The sequence below is a fragment of the Carettochelys insculpta genome, chromosome 1, assembly GCF_033958435.1.
Source record: "Carettochelys insculpta isolate YL-2023 chromosome 1, ASM3395843v1, whole genome shotgun sequence".
NCBI classification, from domain to species: domain Eukaryota; kingdom Metazoa; phylum Chordata; order Testudines; family Carettochelyidae; genus Carettochelys; species Carettochelys insculpta.
In genome coordinates this window covers 175,652,381-175,673,311 of record NC_134137.1, presented here as the reverse complement: position 1 = coordinate 175,673,311, position 20,931 = coordinate 175,652,381, and the positions used below count along the sequence as shown (strand labels likewise).

Sequence of the window (20,931 nt, the reverse complement as noted above, 5' to 3'; positions counted from 1 at the left end):
ATTTCTGTAAGTAATACCCCAAATTAATATAAAATAAATATTTGAGAAAATAAAATCTCTCGAAATCTAGTTTTACTTTGTGTGTTTACACTAAAATATTGCCAACATTTAGTTTAACTTTTTCCTCTAGATACATGTAGTTTCTCTTTGCACTGGATTTTCTACAAAGCAATAGAGGTGTTAAAACCACTTAGAAGACAGGAAAATTATAAAAGCACAGAAACAGCAGTTGTCCTCATGGGCTGATGTGGTGCTTAAGGATAGCGCAGCTCGTATTTGAAATTTACTGGTTGGTATCTTTTAAAATTGGCACCACTGATTTTTGAAGGCCTTAATGATGCTCATTCTGAATGTGTGGATTCCACATCTTGAGCTTTGTACCAAGAGGTGTATGTTTTTTTACACAAGACTCTCAACACAGATCTTATTAGAACAACTGATTATGCTTCAGTTGCGGTGAGCCCCATGAAGCATTGAACTCTTTCCGCCCCTTCTTCTGTTAACAATACATTTGCTATGCTAGAAGTTTCAGACCATTTGTGTTGCCTTATACATACTATGATTATTTAAAGGGACACCAACTTACAAAAAACCTAAACAATTCCATCAATCATACTGCTCTATTTTGTTAGCACTTTGATGGTTTGGTTGTTGTATCAGGGAGCAATGGACTAGTATATAAAAATATAATTATTCCATAACAAGTGTTTCAAGTGAAAGCTAGATAACAGGCAACTTGATGGATAAACTCTCAAATTAAAATCCTTTGTAACTTAAAACGCTAATTAGATGAACCTGCAGGGTTTTGGCATTTTCACAAATGTGGCCCTCACTGCTGGAAAGGTTTTGCACCATTGATCCATTATTAGAAACACTGTATTCATCATTGCCAGTTTGATCTAGCTGTTAAAAACTGATTGCATTGCAAAACAAAACTTTTAAAATAAACCAACTAATTTTAACTCAGAAATCGTATAATTTTTGAAGGATTAGCAGTCTTTCATTAAGAGAGGAGACAATTATTCATTTGAATTTTTGCTCTATTTAAGAGATCAGAAACTGGAAGACAAATTAACATTTTGAATCCAAGAACATAAAAGTACAAAACATGAACATTGCTATAATTTAACCAGCGTGATAAAAAAAAATGATAGATTATAAACCAGATTTTCTTCAAGCTGCAGAAGATGACAGATAGGTTAAAATATCCACCTTTCATACTAACAGCAAAACAATTCCCCCTCCTATCCAGGAAAACAAATCAAAGATCAATGCTGGCTGATCTATTATAGTGCTTTTCACAGTTGTCATGGCTAGCAATTTTCCAATATAAGTTTAAAAAAAATATTTAACTGATCACCTTTGAACATATAGCCTTTTGTAGCTGTATTTTTTCTTTTAAATAGGAAATACATAAAGTCCTAAATCAGAAAAAAAATTGTGGTATTTACATCACTTTGTTTTCCTTTTCCACCACCAAGACATATACATTCAAATTCGATGTAATGTTTTATATAAAAATTAGCAATTCCCTTTTACAATATTAAAAAAATATCTTCAAATGCTTTGAAAATTAATTTTTCATGTCTCCAAAGCCAGTAAGTTACATATGGGATTCAAATATTTTCTACTTACGAAACAAGTTTCAGGTAACAGCCATTTGATATAATAACTTGCCAAAGAATGCTGAAAATAAAGCCAATTCTTATCGAAGTACTGACTGACTTACTAAGTATCTCTGGCAACACAGCTCCTATTCATCTAAAGTTCAATGTACAATCAAGAGTGCAGTATTTTGTGACTGATCATCTACTCCACCTGCAATTCTTACACATTTCTCATTAATGTTAGAAATCAATTAGTATACTTGGCAGCAATTAGTACTTGTACAGATCTTAGAAGATCAAAAAGTTTTCTTGTGGAAAACTGTCAAAATAACAGATTTAGTTGCAGAACGCCTAAAATGGCTTTCTTCCTGAGATTCTCACCCCATGTAAACATATACCTAATGTCACAAAATCATACCAAAACTACCTGCCTGAGGTGGCATATACACTGTAAAGTGCAAGAGAATCAGTTATGCGGCAACCAAGAAAAATGTCAGTCTGAAAGAACAAAGTGGCAATATTTTGACAATTTTGTTACAACCGCAGTGATCATAAGACCATATACCCCTCTTATGTTTACTAGTCCAAAAATTATTTTGGTTACACTTAATATGTGGAAAAAAGGTAACTAACATGAAGATTTTAACTTGTTATAATGCAGTTCTTAAGACAGGTCATCTTTCCTCAGTTGTCAAATAACCCAGGATCTCATTTCTTACAGTAGCATATACAGATGGTAACCCCCTCTCTTCAAGCCCAATTCCAGGCAGGGTGGGCAGAGAAGTTTAATGCATCTTTTTATGCTTTCATTGTTAATCATGTTCGGTGTCAAATATAAAAAAAAGTAGTTTTTAGAAGCTGAGTAAAGTAATATGGTGTGTTACTTTAAATTCAGTAACAATTCTGAGAGTGCCAAAAGGAGGAAGAGTACTGCAGAAGTAAGGCAACAGATAATTTATGCAAAGCTATGATACAGTCTAACAAAATATAAAATATCAAATTCTTACTTGTCCCTTACTCAATATTTGGTGAATTATTTACAATCACTAGCTACAACATTATTTCATCTAGAAACTCAGAATTACTGCAAACACATACCTTAACTTTTTCCCCCACTCCTACTCACACTACTTATTACTACATGAAGTTGCATATACATATAGGGTGCTAACCCTGAGGAAAGCCACATATATTCTGGCTTCACGAAGGGCAGACCTCTCCAGGAAGAGACTGGTCCTTCTGTGGTATAGTTTAAAAAAAAAAAAAGCACTCTGCAAGAAGAAGCTGAGAGAGGAGATACATTTTTTTGAGGAATACGTATATAAATTCCATGCATCACAACTCCATATGGTAGATTCATTTCCCTTCACTGGGTATTATAACTCATGAAAATTCTCAGAGCTCAAGAACTATTGTCATTATGGAAGATGGTATAGATGCCTCCCATTTACAATGCAAGATAAAAGCAAGAAAAGTACTTACGCAACTTTTTCTGTGGCAATTTACTAAAGTAAGATCTGCTTGAGCACATGGGTTTTTTCTGGTACTTTTTGCAAGCTTTTTTGGGAGACATGGAAAGGTACATAATGTAGTTTGACCAGTTTTAGGGACCAGTGTCTACATGACAGTTTTGGAATGGGCAAGACAAGAGAACATTAAGATTCAAAGAGTCTAAGTTCGCTAAATCATGAAAGAAACTTCAATCTCCTAAAAGAAGAAGCTGTAGTAACACATTAGATATGGCTCAGAGAATCCCAATGTCATTCTGATGAGCCTAGTCGTCGAAGAAAATTCCCAAATTAGCTTTCAATTAGCAAAGGGAAGTGCATATGAAAGAAAGAATGAAAAATGAAGAGGAAGACTAAACTCAAGAATAATTTTAAACTGCAAAAACAGAATTAGACTAATGAACATTGGAATGAAAAGATAACATTGGATTGTTCATTATTGATAGTATGCCAATGAGATGCTACACCTCCATGAAGCACAAGCACTGACTCTGTGGATGCTCTGGGGCTGGAGCACTTACAGGGAAAACTTAGCAAGTGCTCGGCCCTTACCAGTAATCAAGTTCCCCCCACACCCCAGTGCCTCTCACATGCCAGCAGCTCCACAGAACAACTCCCTACCTCCTTTCCAGCACCTCCCTCCCACCACAAACAACTGTTTTGCAGCATTCAGGATGCTTGGGAAGGGGCATGCTTTGGGACAAAGAAATGGCTGGCATGGGGGTGGGGTTTGGGCTGCAATGGGAGTGGGTGTCAAGAACACCCTCACTTTAGGGAAAGTCGGTGCCTTTGCTGTAAAGGACCATAAATGTGATTTAACACGCAGGTTAAACACAGGATAAAACAGAATATCCCATGAAATGTGGAGGAAAAAGATAAGGGAAATCATTGTATTTGTTGGACAAAAAGATTTATCTTAAAAATTAAACAAGTAGTAAGAAAAAGGAGTGCAACAAAGACGACATCAAATAAATAGCAGCATATTGCTATCCTGGAAACAAAATTTTCACCTTTGGGAAACAGGTAGCAAAACACCGTCATCAAAACAAAAATCAAAACCAGTTTTGCAGATTCCAATTTACCTCATGGAAGCAACACTTCATAAAAATCAACACCCTTCGGTCAAATAAAATCATTTAAACTTAAATTCATGGTACTTATTTATTCAACTGCATCAAAAATCAAAATAATTTGGAAAAATAAAAATAAGTTTTCTACTTTAAGTCACTGTTACTTCACTCGTGATCTCAAGGTCCTATTGACTAATTTTAATACTGATTATAAAACTAAATTACTATTAGATCAACTCTCCAGAACAAGGAATAGGTGCTAGAACAGACCACTCTGAGATTTTAAAATCTCTAAAATTGTATGCCATAGTCACTTTTCTTACACAGCACATAACAGAAGTAACACTCAATATTGTGCTAGTTTTGAAAGATGGTAGTTTCCAGCCCCAACTGCTCCAAAATGAAACATTTCAGCATCAGATGCTACATACTGCTACATGGACCAGCAAATGCAATCTGAAATATGACAAAGACTAAGTTTTTCACAGAAAACAAACACTTTCCCTGAGTCTTATAACAAAGAACAGCCAGCATTCATCATGAATTCCAATGGTGGTATAAAAATTGAATAGATTTCCCTTTATGTTCTGTAATCCCTCAGTTTCAACACAATGCCTAGACCCGTTTGTCATATCTCACAGTCTACTTGATTTCTAGTTCTGATTTTAGAGTGTTGAGCTCTCTCATATTTTTTCATTGTCCAAATCCTCCCAGTCATTATCCATATTAATCCTATGTCGTTTCCTCTGTCTAGACAACACAACAGATTTAGATGCATTAGCTTTAAAATTTTTACCTTTTCTAATGATTTTTGTTTTTCCTTTTCTTTTCCTCTTTTTTGTGTTTGTAGCATTGCTATAGTTACTGCTATTGGAAGCAGTGTCAGATTCTAAATTAGAAGAACAATTGAAACTGGCACCATGTTTAGATTTTGAGCTCCCTGCAGCTTCAGAGAGCATGGGACCGTCTGACACAGACAGTCTTTCATCCTCCTTCAATTCTCTTTTAGACTCAGCTGTGTTCTTCAAATCACATGAGACTTTTTTGAAAAAAAGAGTTGCAGATTTTTGACTGGTTATCTTCTTAATTATTTTACTAGTTGACCTGCATGACAAAGAATTTGCCTCATCCTCAGAGTTGCTCATGGTACACTGTTTGTGTGCAGAAGTTGACTGCTTGGACACATAATGACTGCTCTCGTCCCCTGACTCATGGCTTTTGGTGTCCTCCTCTGAGAATTCTACTGTGAGACTTTTCATTTTAGGAAATTCAGCAGAGAATGTCTTGTAGGGGTGTTTATATCCATTACTTTGCCTATCTTTTGGTGCTATTTTTGCACCTGTATCAGAATCTGAACTTTCATCTTCAGATTCACTAATATATTTTCTTCTAACCATGGATGAACTAGGCTGAGAAAGATTTTTCCTCCTTGAATGCTGTTCCTTTAGTTCTTTTTCACTCTCAGACTTCAAACCTGTGTCATCTTCAAAGCCATCCAGTAATAATTTCCTGGCTGCAGCAGAAGCACTGCGGTGGGGCACTTTTCTATTCTTGCTTCCAATACCAACACTTTCTGAGCTAGAAATCTCTTCTTCCACATCACTCATTAATCTTAACTTATTGGCAGCCACAGCAGCACTTTTGCGGGGAATTCTTCTGCGACTATCATCTTTGTCATTCACTATTTTGTAAGCCCCATTCGAATATTCAGAGTCACTCCCATACAATCTTTTTCTGGTAGCTCTTCTGCTATGTCCATTCTCTTGAGAGAAAGATCCTATAACGTAAAAAATAAAGTTTAAAAATATTTGTTAAATTAAAAACAAAAGACAAATTTCTGAACAAGTGCCATTTATATTCCACTGCTTATTGGGCTCTCTGAAGTCATTTATGGGTAAATTACAGCTAAATAACAGCACGGAACCTGGAGAGCCAGGACTGGTGGCTGTAAACAAACCTTATGGGACCATGGGAAACTTGGTCACATCCATGATAAGTGGCTGTCCGGCTAACTAAAATCATGCCAGACTACGGATGTTGCCAGATAAGTGTGTGCTGGACTAGAGAGGTTCAATCTGTATTATTTCATACTGTATTCAGCACAGAGCAATTATGTTTTTGGCCAACTACATTATTCCATCTCTTCATCCCCATTTCAGGAACACACCTGCATGAAAAATTACTTTTTCTTTATTTGTTTTGTTGCAGTTTGGTTAATCTGCACGTAGCACAAGACCAGAAATGGCACAAGGGCTATTTAAAGATAGCTTTCAAACACCTTTGCATTCCCGATTCTCAGGCCACCAAGATATTAGGCGAGTCCTCAGTACATGAGCACTTAAATGATTATTGTCTTACTTGCTGTTGAACGTATTCCAACCTGAACACTGAGGGTTAATTTTATTCAAATTCATTTGCACTTTCTTTCACACACTAAACAAGTTTGTGCTAGAATACAGGGACTTTCAGAAATGTGAAAATAATATTAAGTGATCATCAAGGATCCTAATTTTCTATGACAGACAAAATTGTTTGATAAAAATCTCAGAAAGCTATGGTTTTCCACCCTTAAAATGAAATGCTATAGCTTCTCTAGCTACAATATTAAATGGAACCCTAATTGAGACCAGGGCCAGATCAGATAATCTGGAGAATGAAAAAAGAGCTGAAATCAAGAGCCTCACTGCCTGGAACTGACAACCACAGTACTAATTTAATTATTATGGAGAGCTGGATAATGGAGGCTTGCATAAATGGGTTTCTATTGTGTGTGTGTGGTTTTATTTTTTCACAAAAATGTAAAAATTCAAGATTCTCTGTAAAAATAACGTTTCATATTTTTCCATGGCAAAAGAATTAGTATCCTTGGTGATCATAAAACTTAAACTACATTTCTGAGGGAAATATACAATGTGTCCACACAAAGCCTTAAACCATGACATTTCTTGATGTGAGTGCTTCACTACACAACCTTTAAATTCTCTAATATCTTCCTTTGAAAAATCTCCCCAAAAATAAATAATTCAAATACTGTTTTCATTATATGCCTTCACACACAGCTTGGCTGAATTGCACAAAGATGACTAACCTGACAGCTAGTTTTACAGAGGTTTTGCACCTCTTTGCATCAGTTTAAAAACAGATTTACTTTTATTGGTGCAACACACTAGACTAAACACTCCTATTGGTGTAAATGTGTTTTGCTTACATCTACACATTTAGTTAAATGGGTGGGAACTGTGTGTAGACAAGCCACGATACAGGGTCTGCAAGAGCTTTTAAATATCTTACTGAAGCATGGATTCTCTGGAAACCTTAAAAACCTTATTTTAAAATCCAGAGGGACATAGGGGGACACCATATTTCTATTTCTATTCAAAATGTTCTGTGACTGCACTACTATCCTTTTCACTTTATATTTCTCTGAGTTATTTTTAAAAAGTATAGCTAATATGAAGTCCAGGGGTAACACTGTCAAAAACACTTAAGTGACAAAGTGGAGTGCTTTTGAAACTGTTACTCTGTATCAAGTGTTTCTCAAGGCCTAGTCTGAAGATTGATACTGATCCCTGAGGCTTCCCGGACAGTTCAAGACATCAGCAGACTGGTTCCTGACATCAAAAACGGTGAGGAACACTGCCATATATCCATGCAAGATTTCTACTTTCTTTCTATAACAGCAGGAGCTGCTTAAAAAATAAATGGGGCTTTGTAATTTGCTCACATTTATAAAAACGACCACTCTCAGGTAGAAAACAGCCTAAAAAGGTGAACATTTCATCAAGTTACAAGAACTGAAAATGGGCTTTCATAAAGGAAACACTCAGGTAATCCTAACAGTGGCACTGTGCTACATAATCCAGCTATAGTTATCATTTGACAATCAAGAAGAGCCTAGAACATACATATTTATGGATTCTAGAATGTACATATTATTAAATGCAACAATTCAGTCATTCACAACTCTACAGGTAAGCTGTTCCAAGTGAAATAATTTGTAAATTTGCCAGATGAAAGGAAACAACTTAGACAAACATGTTTCACAAATGAAGCATATTTTGTCATCCATGCTAACTACCACAATGTGGAAAGAAAGTACAAGTTAAATTGAACACTGTAATAATACATTGCATGAGTAGTTTCATATAAATATACTTCCAGAATAATAAGACCAACACTGAGCATTGTTTAAGAGATCCAGTTCCATGAGAAAGGAAAATAAAATCACATTGATCGTGGCCCATTTTTAAAACAGCATACATCTTTATGTTTCTATTGTTGCCACGCTTTACAATACTGCTATACAAGTTTCCTTCAGAACAGCAAGAAACTCATTTTGTGGTGTTCAAATCTTCTTAGTGTCATTTTAATTTAGTTAATATCAGATTCAGATATATTCAATTTTTAAACTGACCTTTTTTAGTGACTTCCCTTTTCCTTCTTTTCGTGTTTATGGAATCATTATAGCTACTATCATTGGTACCAGTTTCACGTGTGAGATTAGAAGAACAGTTGAAACTAGCAGCAGGTCCAGATTTTGAACTCCCTACAGTCCCAGAAGATTCCATGCTTTCTGACACACAACTTCCTCTATGCTCCTTAACTCCTATTTCAGACTCTTCTGTGTCATCTAAGTCACTCAATACTTTTGCTTTTTTTAAACGAACTGCAGACTTTTTACAGGTCACCTTGATTTTTTTACCATTCCACTTTCCTGACTCAGAATCTTCCTCATCCTCAGAATTGCTCACTGAATGCTGCTTGTGTATAGAAGCTGATTGGTTGAACACTTTCTGACTGCCCCCATCCTCTGACTTATGGCTTTTGGAGTCATCCTCTGAAAACACTACTGTGGAATTTTTAATTTCAGCACAGACTGTCCTGTGTGGCTGTTTTTTGCTATTGCTTTGCCTATTTTTTTGTGTCATTGTATCAGTTTCAGAATCTGAACTTCCATCTTCAGATTCACTAATATATTTTCTTCTGACAGCAGATGAACCAGCAGCCTGAGAAAGTTTTTTCCTCCTTGAATACTTTTCCTTCAATTCCTTTTCACTTTCAGACTTTAAACCAGTTTCATCATCAGAGCCGTCCAACAACAGTTTCCTGGCTGCAACAGATGCACTGCGATGGGGCAGTTTTCGGTTTTTGATTCTAATACCAACACTTTCTGAGCTGGAGATCTCTTCTTCCACATCACTCATGAGTCTCAATTTATTAGCAGCCACAGTAGCACTTCTGCGTGGAATTTTTTTGTGTCTACCAGTTTTGTTACTCAATGATTCACAAGCCACTGCTGAAGTACTTTCAGAGTCACTTCTATATAGCCTTTTCCTGGCTGTTTTTCTGATGATATTTCCATGCTCCTGACAAACAGACCCTACAAAATAAAGAGTTGCTGTCAGTTTTAAATATGACACCCATTCATGTAAAATTTAATTTCCTGTAAAGTCAAACAACTCAGACAATCTGAACTGAAGTAGTACTAGCCACTTCTGCTTACACGGAACATTTCATTTAAATAAACAACTGTCTCATTCTTCACAAAGCTATAAAAGATGAGCATTCGGTCTGACATGAAGCTTGTTTTATTTTTAAACTATAATTAGTATCAACTGTATTCAATTTATTTTATATAATTAACAAGGGAGTTGTAAAAAACTTTCATCCTCATAGTTTGATGGTCTCTTCACCTTACTAATAACTTCCTTCAGTGCAAATGTTAATCATTTTACTGGAGGAGACAGTAAGATTCTGAGAAAAGTCTTGCTCTTACAGCAACAGTTTTGGTACAAGAGCCATACCGCTATACTAGCCTCAGGCATGTATTCAAGATGTTAACATAGAGTTCTAACTTTTCAAATTAACTTAAATTCAATGCATCTATTTGCTATTAAATATATATAATCTTATATTATTGGTTATTCACAGAAGATGTTGATTGAATCTTACCCATTTGCCTTCTCTGAATTGATCTATTTCTGGTTACCCTAAGGCTTCTGTTCTCTGTTTTGGATAAGCCATTGCGTACTACTGGGGATGCAAGAGCCATACAGCTTTCTTTACTCTCCTCTGAGCTACTTGAAGAGGAGGAAGATCCTGATGAGCAAGAAGAGGAAGAAGCTGAAGAGCCTTCTGTTTCACTTTCTGATATTTAAAAAAAAAAAAAAAAAGAATTCTAATTAGGAACAGAGCAAGTTAATTAAAAATAGGTGACTAGTGGTAATTTACTGTTTTATACCTCACAATGGTTCTGACACACATTGTTTTCACATAATTAGTTTCATGGTGTATTGCTTATAGACAATTTATTGTTTATAGACATGACAGCTATTACAGATGGCACAGGGAGTGAGTGATACCTATAGTGATAGCTACCTGACACTTCCCATTGTAAAACACTGTTTTCATTAGCTCATAACTTTGCCAAACTAACTATATGGACTGAATTTTTCATGCTGCATTGTCTGGTGGCATTTTTGCTCTCTCTTTTTTCTTAGAGGTACAGCTAAAACTGTTCAGCAATTTTTTACGCAGGTTTTTTGTAATGTTAACAAAACTGTGGTGGCTTCTTCTTGAAGAATTTGGTACCCTGATGAATGCCATGACAAACATACTAATGGAACAATACCACATGCTATTAAAAATCAGTTAAAGACAAGGTTTTTCTACACAAGGCATTCTAAAAAGTTCATCTTTTTTCAGAGTTATTTAGCTAGAATTTAATATAGTTATGAATTATGGTAACTTTGCCTACAAAGGAAATTAGCAAATAGTTTACAACTACAGGTTTAAAATATAAGCAAAAATCTTTTAAAATGGATTCTCTCTCTCACCGGATGACAATGCAGAATAATTTGTTAAAGATGTAGTTGTAGCTTTTCCATTCCTTTCCCGTGATGATATAAAAGCAGAATTAGACGATTCACCAGAAGAACTGTGAGCATGGATGCTCGCATTTACTTTAGGGCTTATCACACATGCTGCTCTGCTAGAGGTAGATTGGGTAGAACCATCTTCCTGCTCAGATTCCACTTTTGTCTGAGATTTTAAGGGTTTCTGCTTCACATTTCTAGCCATAAAAAGGAAACAAATAACTAATATATAATGTAAAGAGCACAGAATATTTTAAAAACATTGGGAAATTTGGATGAAAGGCGTTTGACCTTTTAACCTGTACGTATGATCCAAGTGCCAGTGATAATTTTTGAAGTCCAGCTGGGGCCCTGTGCTCCTGAAAGCACTGCCCTGTGCTCTGGCGGGGTCCCTGGCCCTGCACCACAGACTCCAACCCCAGCCCTGGGCTGCAGTGGGGCGGATCCACGGTGGCTGGGACTCCACAGAAGGGGCCTGGCCTCGTGCATGCCCCAGGCCTGGGCTGCAGGCTCCAGCTCCAACCCCATGCCTCAGTGGGAACACCAGCCCTGCAGCCTCCAGCTCCAGCCACGAGTCAGGGACCCTGCAACCCTGGTGGGGGACCTTAAACCCATGCACTGATGGGGACTCTGCACTGGGGGTCCCCAGCTCTGGGCCCAGCCCTGGGGTCTGGAAGGAGCTTTGGTTCCAGCTCTGTGCTGTGGTAGGGGCTTTGGCCCCATGGCCAGGGCTCTGCAGTATGGTCCCAGCCACATGGAATGGGCTCCGCCTCAGCCTCGTGCTCCCGGCCCCCTCCCATGCTAAGTGGGGACAGGAGGGGCAGGGCCAGACCTTCCGCCACGTGCCACACTCAATCAGCTCACATGCCAAGGAGTGGCACGCATGCTGTGGGTTGCCATCTCCCATCCAGATGGTGCTTGGCCCTGCCATTAGGAAAGGAGACTGGACTTGATGACCTTTTGAGGTCCCTTCCAGTTCTAGTATTCTATGATTCTACATACATAAATCTGAGGTTCAGTGATTTTCCTCTATATTCCAAGTTGCAACAGCAGCCTTTGGATTTCTGATGTACCCTAGGGTCCTCACTTTACAGTAATAGAAATTTCAAAGGGCTATACGTATCAATTATATCCTATGATAAGCAGAGTCCCAAAGACACTAGCTAAGAAGTGCTGTCTGACAGAAAGATCTTGATCTCTGAAATAAAATAAGGGCATACATAGACATTTGAACACATGAAGGCTATAGTTTTCCATGGTGACTCAATCTAACCTGAATGAGTGCTGCACACAAGCCTTGGGTTTACTTTGATTACGGAGAGGAGGGATCTACTGGCAGAAGAGTGGAAGAAAGAGCACCTGTTTGACAGCAAAAATTTCTTCTAATTAAAACATTAAAAAGGCTTGAAATGGAAAACCATTTCCTGATAAAGTCTTGTTATTAACATATATCCACCAGTCCTTCAATCTTGAGTTCTTCAGTGTTCAGAATAAGGCACAGTTAACACTTACAGGCTCCATATGCCCTAAGGCAGGAGAGGGAACCCACAGCCTGGATCAGGCCCCCAAGGCTCGAGGCTCCCCCCTCCAGCATCTGGCCTGCAGCAACATGGGGGTTTGGAGTCCTGAGCCTCACAGGCCACACAGAGACAAGCTGGGGCCAGATCTGGCCCACAAGTTCTACCTGGTGGGGGCAGGAAGAAGACATGCGTGCTGCTACCTCTCCCCTCCCCACAGCTGAGGGAACGGCAGTGCTGGAAAGTGCTGCCTGAGGGGGCTTTTTCCCTGCTGCTCTATTTGGCTGTAACTCTGGCCAGTCAGAGCAGTGGGGAGGCAGTGCTTGGGAGCAGCAGGGGAACTGCCCCAGTAAGCCCCCCACTGCCCCCTCACACACTCTACTCCTGCCCAGATAGCCCACCCCAGCCTGCTCCTGCACTCTCCTTCCCACCCAGATCCTACACCTGAAACTTGATTCCTGGCAGCTCCCCCCGCCCCCACTCCCCACATTGAACCCTGCATTTTTGCCCCACCTCAGAGCCTAAAGGGGCCAGGACTCGTAGATGTGGGCCCCCCTAGGCTCTGGGGCAGTTGTGTGAAGGGAATGAGGGGAGTGTCTTTTTTCATCTGTGGGTCAGTGGCTCTCAACCCAAAAAAAGATATCACATCCCATCCCTCAGGGCTCTTTGCTGATATGCCTATTCCACTATAGTACACTGGCAAAGAGCTCCTAGCCTGGACATAACCTATACAAGCAAAACTGTTCCTTTACTAGAATAACTTATTCCACCACACCTAAGCAAGAACAAATGACATGAGTAAAAGTGTAATTTTGGCACCATGAATTCGTCTACTACTAGGCACTTCTGACAGCACAGCTATATTGGTCAAGGATCAAACTTCAACTGCCTGACAGACATTTTTAGTGTGGACTTGGCTTTTAGTGGAATTTTGCCTCTCTTGCATATGTCCTAGAGACTTACACACATATCTTGGTGTATGGGGCATTTGAACATTTCTACAGTAGCCACATACTATCTGAGTGTTAACTGAGAACACACCTAATGTTTGTGTTTTTCTTGTTCTTCTCTTTCACAGGGAAAGGCATGGGACAAGAATCATCACGTCAGAAACCACTACTTATAGGAAAGTCATTCAGAGACTTTTGGGGAGTCAGGCAAGGGGCCATTTTGTTTCCACACATTAGAAAGTACCTACTGCTTTACAATACTAAGGGTGTGTCTACACTAGCTGGCTACTTCGAAGTAGCTGGCACAACATCAAAATAGCAAGCGTCGTGTCTACATGTGCTGTGAGCTATTTCAATGTTGAAATTGACGTTAGGCAGCAAGACGTCGAAATCGCTATTCCTCTCCAAAGATGGGAATAGCGCCCTACTTCGACGTTCAACGTCGAAATAGGTCGTGTGCAGACGATCCGCGTCCTGCTACATCGAAATAGCGGTGTCCTCCATGGCGGCCATCAGCTGAGGGGTTGAGACACGCTCTGCCCAACCCCTGCAGGGCTCTATGGTTGCCACTTGCAGCAGCCTTAAGCCCAGGGCTTCTGGCTGCTGCTGCTAAAGCAGCTGGGGGTCCATTCTGCGTGCATGGGGTCTGCAACCAGTTGTCGGCTCTATGGATGTTGTGCTGTGCAGGGCGAGTGTGTCTGGGAGCGGCCCTTTAAGGGAGAGGCTTGGGGCTTTGCTGGCCCCTTATTTTGACAGGGAGCTCGTGCGTGCGTGCTCCGCATTTGCTTCCAGGGCAGCTCCTTTCGATGTTCTCCATCGCTACTTCAACGCTGAATGTCGATGGCACCAGCCCTGGAGGATGTGTAGATGATACGCGTCCAAGGAGCCTATTTCGATGTTCTTACGTGGAAATAGGCTACTTCGACATAGTGTGCTAGTGTAAACATAGCCTAAATGGTAACTAGGTTCCTTTGGTTTATAGACTCAAAGAAGATTTTTCTAGGTTAAAAAATCCATAAATTCATATTGACAGATTCTGTTTGAGGGACAAAGTGTAAGATGTGGTCAAGATGAATGCTGTAGTCTGTGGACACAGACCTGAAGCACTCTTTGAATTCTGCTGAAAAAGAAATGAGGTCTCAATAACCCACTGAATCCTAATCCTTGGCTCTGTGAAGGTCTGTGTGCTGGGAACAAATTACTCATTCCTTTTCAGAGATGAGATTAATATTTCAAATAGAGCATCATTTGTTTTTTAATGTGTTACTTTATTTCAGCATTGCTTGTCTGCTGTTTAGTGGAGGGAAAGGAGCAGACTGAGAATATACGAAATACTCCCACAACAGATCCTAAAAATGTTCTGCTCATCTGCCACTACCCCGCATATCCTCTACAGGTAAGAGTTGAAAACCTACGGTGGTCAAAAACTGTAGGGAAATAAAGAGCTATATTTTGGCAGGGTAGATGCACCATGATTCCGCAGCCAGAAGCAGAATGGCTAGTTGGCAAAAGAAAGGAACGTGCCCAAGTAAACACATTGCCTACCAATAAGCGCCTTTGCCTCTGGAGACTGAGCACAGAAGGGAAACTGACACTTAAAAAGATTAGCCAAGAAGCAGTTAAAAATGATTTATAAGTGATGCATCTTGACTACTTACATGTGCATCCATCACCAGATTTGACCTTCATGGATTTCTTGCCATATTATGCACACCCAAAGAAAACCTGGTGTTAACCATGTTGCATTAGGAATATTAAAGCTTATTTTCTTGGAAATTTAGGATGGACCTCATTTGAAGTTGCCAATACTACATTATATTCCTATTATATAGGCTTAACTATAACCTTATTATTGCTAGCAACATTTACAGCTAGCAACTTTTACTAACTTGTAAAATGTTACCATTTGAGCCTTCCAACTTTCACGTAAGACAAAGTATACTAAATATTTCATACCAGTTAACTCAAATTAATCGTAGGAGATTGTCTGTCATTTTATAAAACTGAATGCAATATGCTTTTTTTTTTTTTTTACAAAAAAAAAAACAGAAGTGTAGTGAAAACTCCCCAAACACACTCATCATTCTAATTTATTTACCTCAGCATTTTGTAACGGTGCTGTGCCATGCTATGACTTTGCAATCTCCTATTACATCGTTGGCTTCTTCGCAGTCTTTCATTGTGTTTTTGGCCAGCTTTAAAGTCAGAAACGATTCTTCTCATTTTTTCCTCACATAGTGCTGATAATCTCAAGGTCATACTATAAATCTAAATAAGCAGACGTTAACTTTAGAGTACAAAAGATCCTGGTGTGTTAAAAAACAAAGTTTACTGAAGAGACCATCTGGAGAAAAAGACTAAATGACCCAGAATAAATTAGAGCTGCAAGAGGACATGACTGACACCTATTTTTCTGAGAACTTGCACTCTATTCTTCGTCCAAAATCACCGGAATTTCATCGCTAAATTGTCTTTGGCAACACAGGATAGTACTTAATCTTTGATTCTCTCAAAGCAGGACAATTGTTAGCTAAAATGACCAACTTGACTTTGCCCTGTAGGATCATGAATTGGGTACAGCATGTGGAAAATATTACTAAATTGGTACTGATAAAGGACTGAATGCTAAATGAAGTCTAGGCCAACCTGACTACTCTGAAAGCACAGTGTACAAAATGTTACCTTTGATCTTTTGTTTGGAGTGTAAGATTTTGCATTGCTAAATATTAGTCTTATATCTTTGCACAGTTCCATTGGGGTGTCATAATTTCCAGCTTCCAGTGTCTCTTTCACTGTACCAAAGTCCATTGGGGTGTCTATGATATGTCTGTAGTCCTAGGTTAAAGACATAGAACAAAAAATTCACAGTAACTCAAGAGGCCAAACAGAAAGAGCAGAAGAATTTTGATGCCTTATTTTGCTATTTCTAGTAATAACGTAAGAGCAGCTGAGTAGTCTCATGTCTTGAGGTACCTTGGCAATTTAAACACTCCATCCTAGAAAAAGAGACTCAAGCTTTTAGGTTCAGATGGCTTAGGGTTAGCCTCTGTTGCCGCTGTTCCATGTGGCGGTACATATTACACCAGCTTTCATTTTTAAAAGTTTCCAAGTTTCTGTTTAGTTGCAGAGAAAACCTTGAAAATATAAAATGCAGCCAATGCAGTGATGTCTGTATCTCTAGAATTTTACAGCTTTGAAAGGGTACATTATACCCATTCATCTTAATGCAAGTTAACTTGGGTGCCCAACAACAACATTAAATATCAACGTTAACAATTTCACCTATGATCAAAGCAGAGGAAGGATCACACAGATCTTTCATACTATCTACTCCAAGTGACTTTGGTAGAAACTGTATGAGACAGGTTTTAAAAGGCATCTATACTTATTTTTCCCCTTCAATCAAGAAGGAGCTGAACAGTACCCAGGAAGGCACCTGAACCCCATCACAGAGTCTATCATAGAACATGGGCATATTTGAACCTCGATCAGGGAGTGCCAAATCCAGAAAACAACCTATTGGCGCAATATTTCATTTTGTCATGTTCACTAGGCAGAGCCTGAAAGACTAACGCTACTTTCTTCCACACCTTTGAGTGTTACTTAACATTTGTGTCACTGTACCATGCAAAGATCCCAACCAGGACTGGGACTCCACTGTACAGAGTACTTAACAGTCTCTGATACAGATATCTTACAACGCTCTTGTAGCAGCGATAATGCATTCAAATGTCTGCCCTATCAACTTTCAATGGTATTTCCTGTGCCTACCATGGTGACGGTGGGTAATGGGGAATCAGGGTTCGATTCAGGAGAAAGAGTATGAGAAAAAAGCTATCACATCCAAAGACGGTAGCAGGCATCAAACTACCCACCCCCAACCCAAGGAGGGAGTGATGAAAAAAATCACAATAGAGGACTTTTTCAAGGCCCTGGAATTGAAATGCGTACAGGCACCTTCCAATCTAAAACCAAAAAATGTTAGTATAAGAGACATAGCTGTGTTAGTCTGTCTCTTCAAAAACAAGAAGTCCTGGGGCACCTTATAGACTAACAGATATTTTGAAGCATAAGCTTTCGTGGGCAAAGACCCACTTCATCAGACCCACGGCAAGCTCAGGGCTCTCCCTCCACGAAAGCAGGGCAAGATGGTTACCACTCTCCAGCCCTGCAGGAAGTCTCCAACCATCCCCCAAGGTTGGTGAGCTAGAGCATAAGCAGATGCATCTGATGAGGTGGGTGTTTGCCCACGACAGCTTATGCTCCAAAATATCTGTTAGTCTATAAAGTGCCACAGGACTTGTTGTTAAAAAATGTTAGGAAGACACAGAATACAAGTACATGAACAAGGTGACAACTAGGATTGTTTGATTTGTATATGTTGTATGATGTGTTTTAACAGGGTCAGAAGTATTAGGAAGAAAGGAAGATAACTTATCTGTAATCTGAGCTCTTTGAGTGGTCTCCACGTATTTCCACTTATGGGTATTCTGCTACCTTTTAGTGTGTTGAGGTTGAATCCTTTTCTAGCAGTGACACACAGAGGACTCTTATACCCCTGTCCCCTCTGTGTCCCAATGTATCAAAGGTGAGACTATAAAGGGCGCAAACTACATGTTCTTCCACTGCAAAGCCAGAGACGTAATTACCAGGCCTCTGACAGAAAGGAGAAAGAGGGTGCAACATGTACATATGCAGAGACACCTTGAAGAACTCAGGTTATATGTAAATAATAGTAATTTCTTCTGTGAGTGGCTCTGCGTATTCCTACTTAAAGGGAAAGGCTGACAAGCAGTGCTGAGACACCTGGAGGTGGAAACAGAGATTTAGCTGAATAAAAACAGAAGCACCATTACAGAAGATGATCCAAGAGACGACAGATGAACTGTTCTTAATTCCAGTATTTAGATGTGCAAACTTTCTAACCTGAGAAAGCCAAACTCTCTAAATGATAGAAACATATTCCCCAAACCCCACAACACTAGGTGAGGCATCTGAAATGACCCGTAAGAATTCAACTGCACATCTAAGAGCGTGTTTATCCTACTTGCTCATCAGTCTAGAGAAACAGAGGCTTGGTCTATATTAGGCAGGTAAGTTGATTGCAGATACCCAATTATAGCTACTGCAATTACATAGCCAGAATCAACTTACCTGGCCATCCTTACTGAAGGAAGTCAACAAGAGAATTTTTCTGTCAACCTCCCTTACTCTTCACTACAGGGGTCAACTGATGACCCCAGATAGTTCAATTTTGCACCTATTCACCAGGCACACAAAATCAAACTCCAGAAGAATGATCCTGAGCAGGTTGATCTCCCAGTAAGTATAAACAAGCCCTATGATATTCTGAGGCAAGGTAGGGAACCTATGACCCATGGACCAGCTCTAGCCCACAGCAAAGCCCAGGGCTCCCCCTCCACAAAAGCAGGGCAAGACTGTTACCGCTCTCCAGCCCTGCAGGAAGTCTCCAACCATCCCACCAAGGGTGGTGAGCTTGAGCATGAGCAGTGGCTGGCCCTGATTCTGGTGGAAGCCCCAAGCTTTGACCTTCCTTGCCTCACGGTTCCCATTTTTAAATTGGTAAACAAAAAATTACAGATAGCAGCTTCCATAAAACCCAAGAGACTCAAAGACCCTCACCCTCTATGTGGGGAAAATTTGAATTCTAAACAGACACTGCCTCATCTGAGAAATATGCTGTCTAGTGGAAAAACTCTCCTTACCAATGAGTCCAATATGGCACGTATGAAAACGATCCTTTGTGTAAGACAGAGTACTGACTCTGGGAGACTACAAAGAAAATACTGATTGTGGTAACTATGTAACAAGTCCTCACTCAAAGCAACTTCTGAAAGCCAGTCCTCCACATAAAGAGCAAGCAGATATACTTTGCATCCTCAGATACAATGCTACCACAGAGAGGCAGGAATGGAGTCATGGCATTTAGAGCATTTCTTGAACCCTAGTGAAGCAGGCATAGTGACTCACAGGATCTCTTGTTTCTTCTTTTTTTCTCATTTCTCTCTCTCTTTTTTAAACAGAATATGAACAATGTACAATTTAGACAGTGATTAATAGCTAAAGGTGTAACTGACTAAAACAAATTTTTTGTCTTGTTTTAGTGTCTAAACAGGCTAACTAAAGAAATAATGAGGAAACAACTAATTATAAACCTAATCTTCCTCTTCTATAGGGCTGAGGAGAGAAAAGTCGAGCTCTGTCCAAAGCCAACAGCAAGGATGAAGGAACTGAGGAGAGCAGGGGCTGTGGGCTCAGCGCCTGGCGATGTGATCGGCATATGCTGCAATCATGAATGCGCAGCCCCCACTATGTAAAATCTCTGTCCCATGGTGCAGGGCAGGTCCAACACCCACCATGGAACACCCATGGGGACAACACTCCAAGAAGAACCAGGATATTCTTCCAACCTGAAAGGCAGGCTTGGCTCATTATAGTGACGGAACTCTCCCGAATCTAAAGAGGAAGTGGGTCAGTGAACAACAGTGGGTCACAAGATAGGCAGAGCTTTGCTGTCTCCTCTGTTACTGAGGTTAGAGCTGGAACAAAACACCACTCTGGAACTGTGACAGCCTTACCAGAATCAGACAAGATCCACAGTTCTGATACACAGAAACTGGCACTGCTAACATTTGCTGTCTTGCTTCCAATGTTGTTTCTTCCTTGATGCCACAGCATCCGAAACTAAAGGCAATAACACCCCTTATTCAGTGACATCACATATATATATATATATATATATATATATATATATATATATACACACACACACACACACACACACCCCACCCCCCTTCAGGACCTGGGAAAGGCAGCGGCGACTCACCCCGGCCCTGCTGCTATAGGAACTGCATCAAAGTCAGACTGCTGAAGGGCACAAGGTATGGCACTGCACTGTTCCTTAACCTTTCCTCTAGAACCACAGTGATGGGATCTGACCAGACATTCCTCAGTTCAGACATGTATCGCCTTGGAGGTTTGCCTGCAGGAGCCACAGAAACTGATCCCAGCCCCAGTAGAGACTGCAGCTTCTTGGAACAATGCAGTCCAGCAGAACACAGAGGACACTAGGGCCAGGACTGGCAACTTAGGTCTCTGCCCTAAATTCAGAAACAGATTGAGAAGAAGATCTAGCCTCAAGGGCTTCCTGAAGTAGAAGCAGCTGTAGGCCAGTCTGTCTTTGCAAGCTCTGGACAGAGGCAAAGTAAAAGTCTAGTATCCATGAAAAGGTTTAAGAAAGTAAATGTTAAAGTTAACAACACAACCAAGTTAATGCCCAAAAGAAGTGCACACTGTTTCACGACGTCTACCAAAATAACTGTACTGGTTTACATTTACAAGGTTTTCTTTGCAACCTAGGGACCAGGAATTGACTATTTGTTA

At 39.8% G+C, this 20,931-nt stretch overlaps 1 protein-coding gene across 5 annotated transcripts in view; it reads right to left on the bottom strand.

Moving 5' to 3' along the window:
- Window positions 1-20,931, bottom strand: part of BRWD1 (bromodomain and WD repeat domain containing 1) — a 134,192-nt gene that overhangs the window by 9,210 nt on the left and 104,051 nt on the right. For all 5 annotated transcript variants that reach the window (XM_074995962.1, XM_074995969.1, XM_074995974.1 and 2 more), the window contains 6 exons: window positions 16,210-16,362; window positions 15,626-15,795; window positions 11,022-11,257; window positions 10,138-10,332; window positions 8,600-9,565; window positions 4,982-5,962 (listed from right to left, as the gene is read on the bottom strand). In XM_074995962.1, coding sequence (XP_074852063.1) covers window positions 4,982-5,962; window positions 8,600-9,565; window positions 10,138-10,332; window positions 11,022-11,257; window positions 15,626-15,795; window positions 16,210-16,362 — 2,701 coding nt within the window. The remainder of the gene's footprint in view (window positions 1-4,981; window positions 5,963-8,599; window positions 9,566-10,137; window positions 10,333-11,021; window positions 11,258-15,625; window positions 15,796-16,209; window positions 16,363-20,931) is intronic.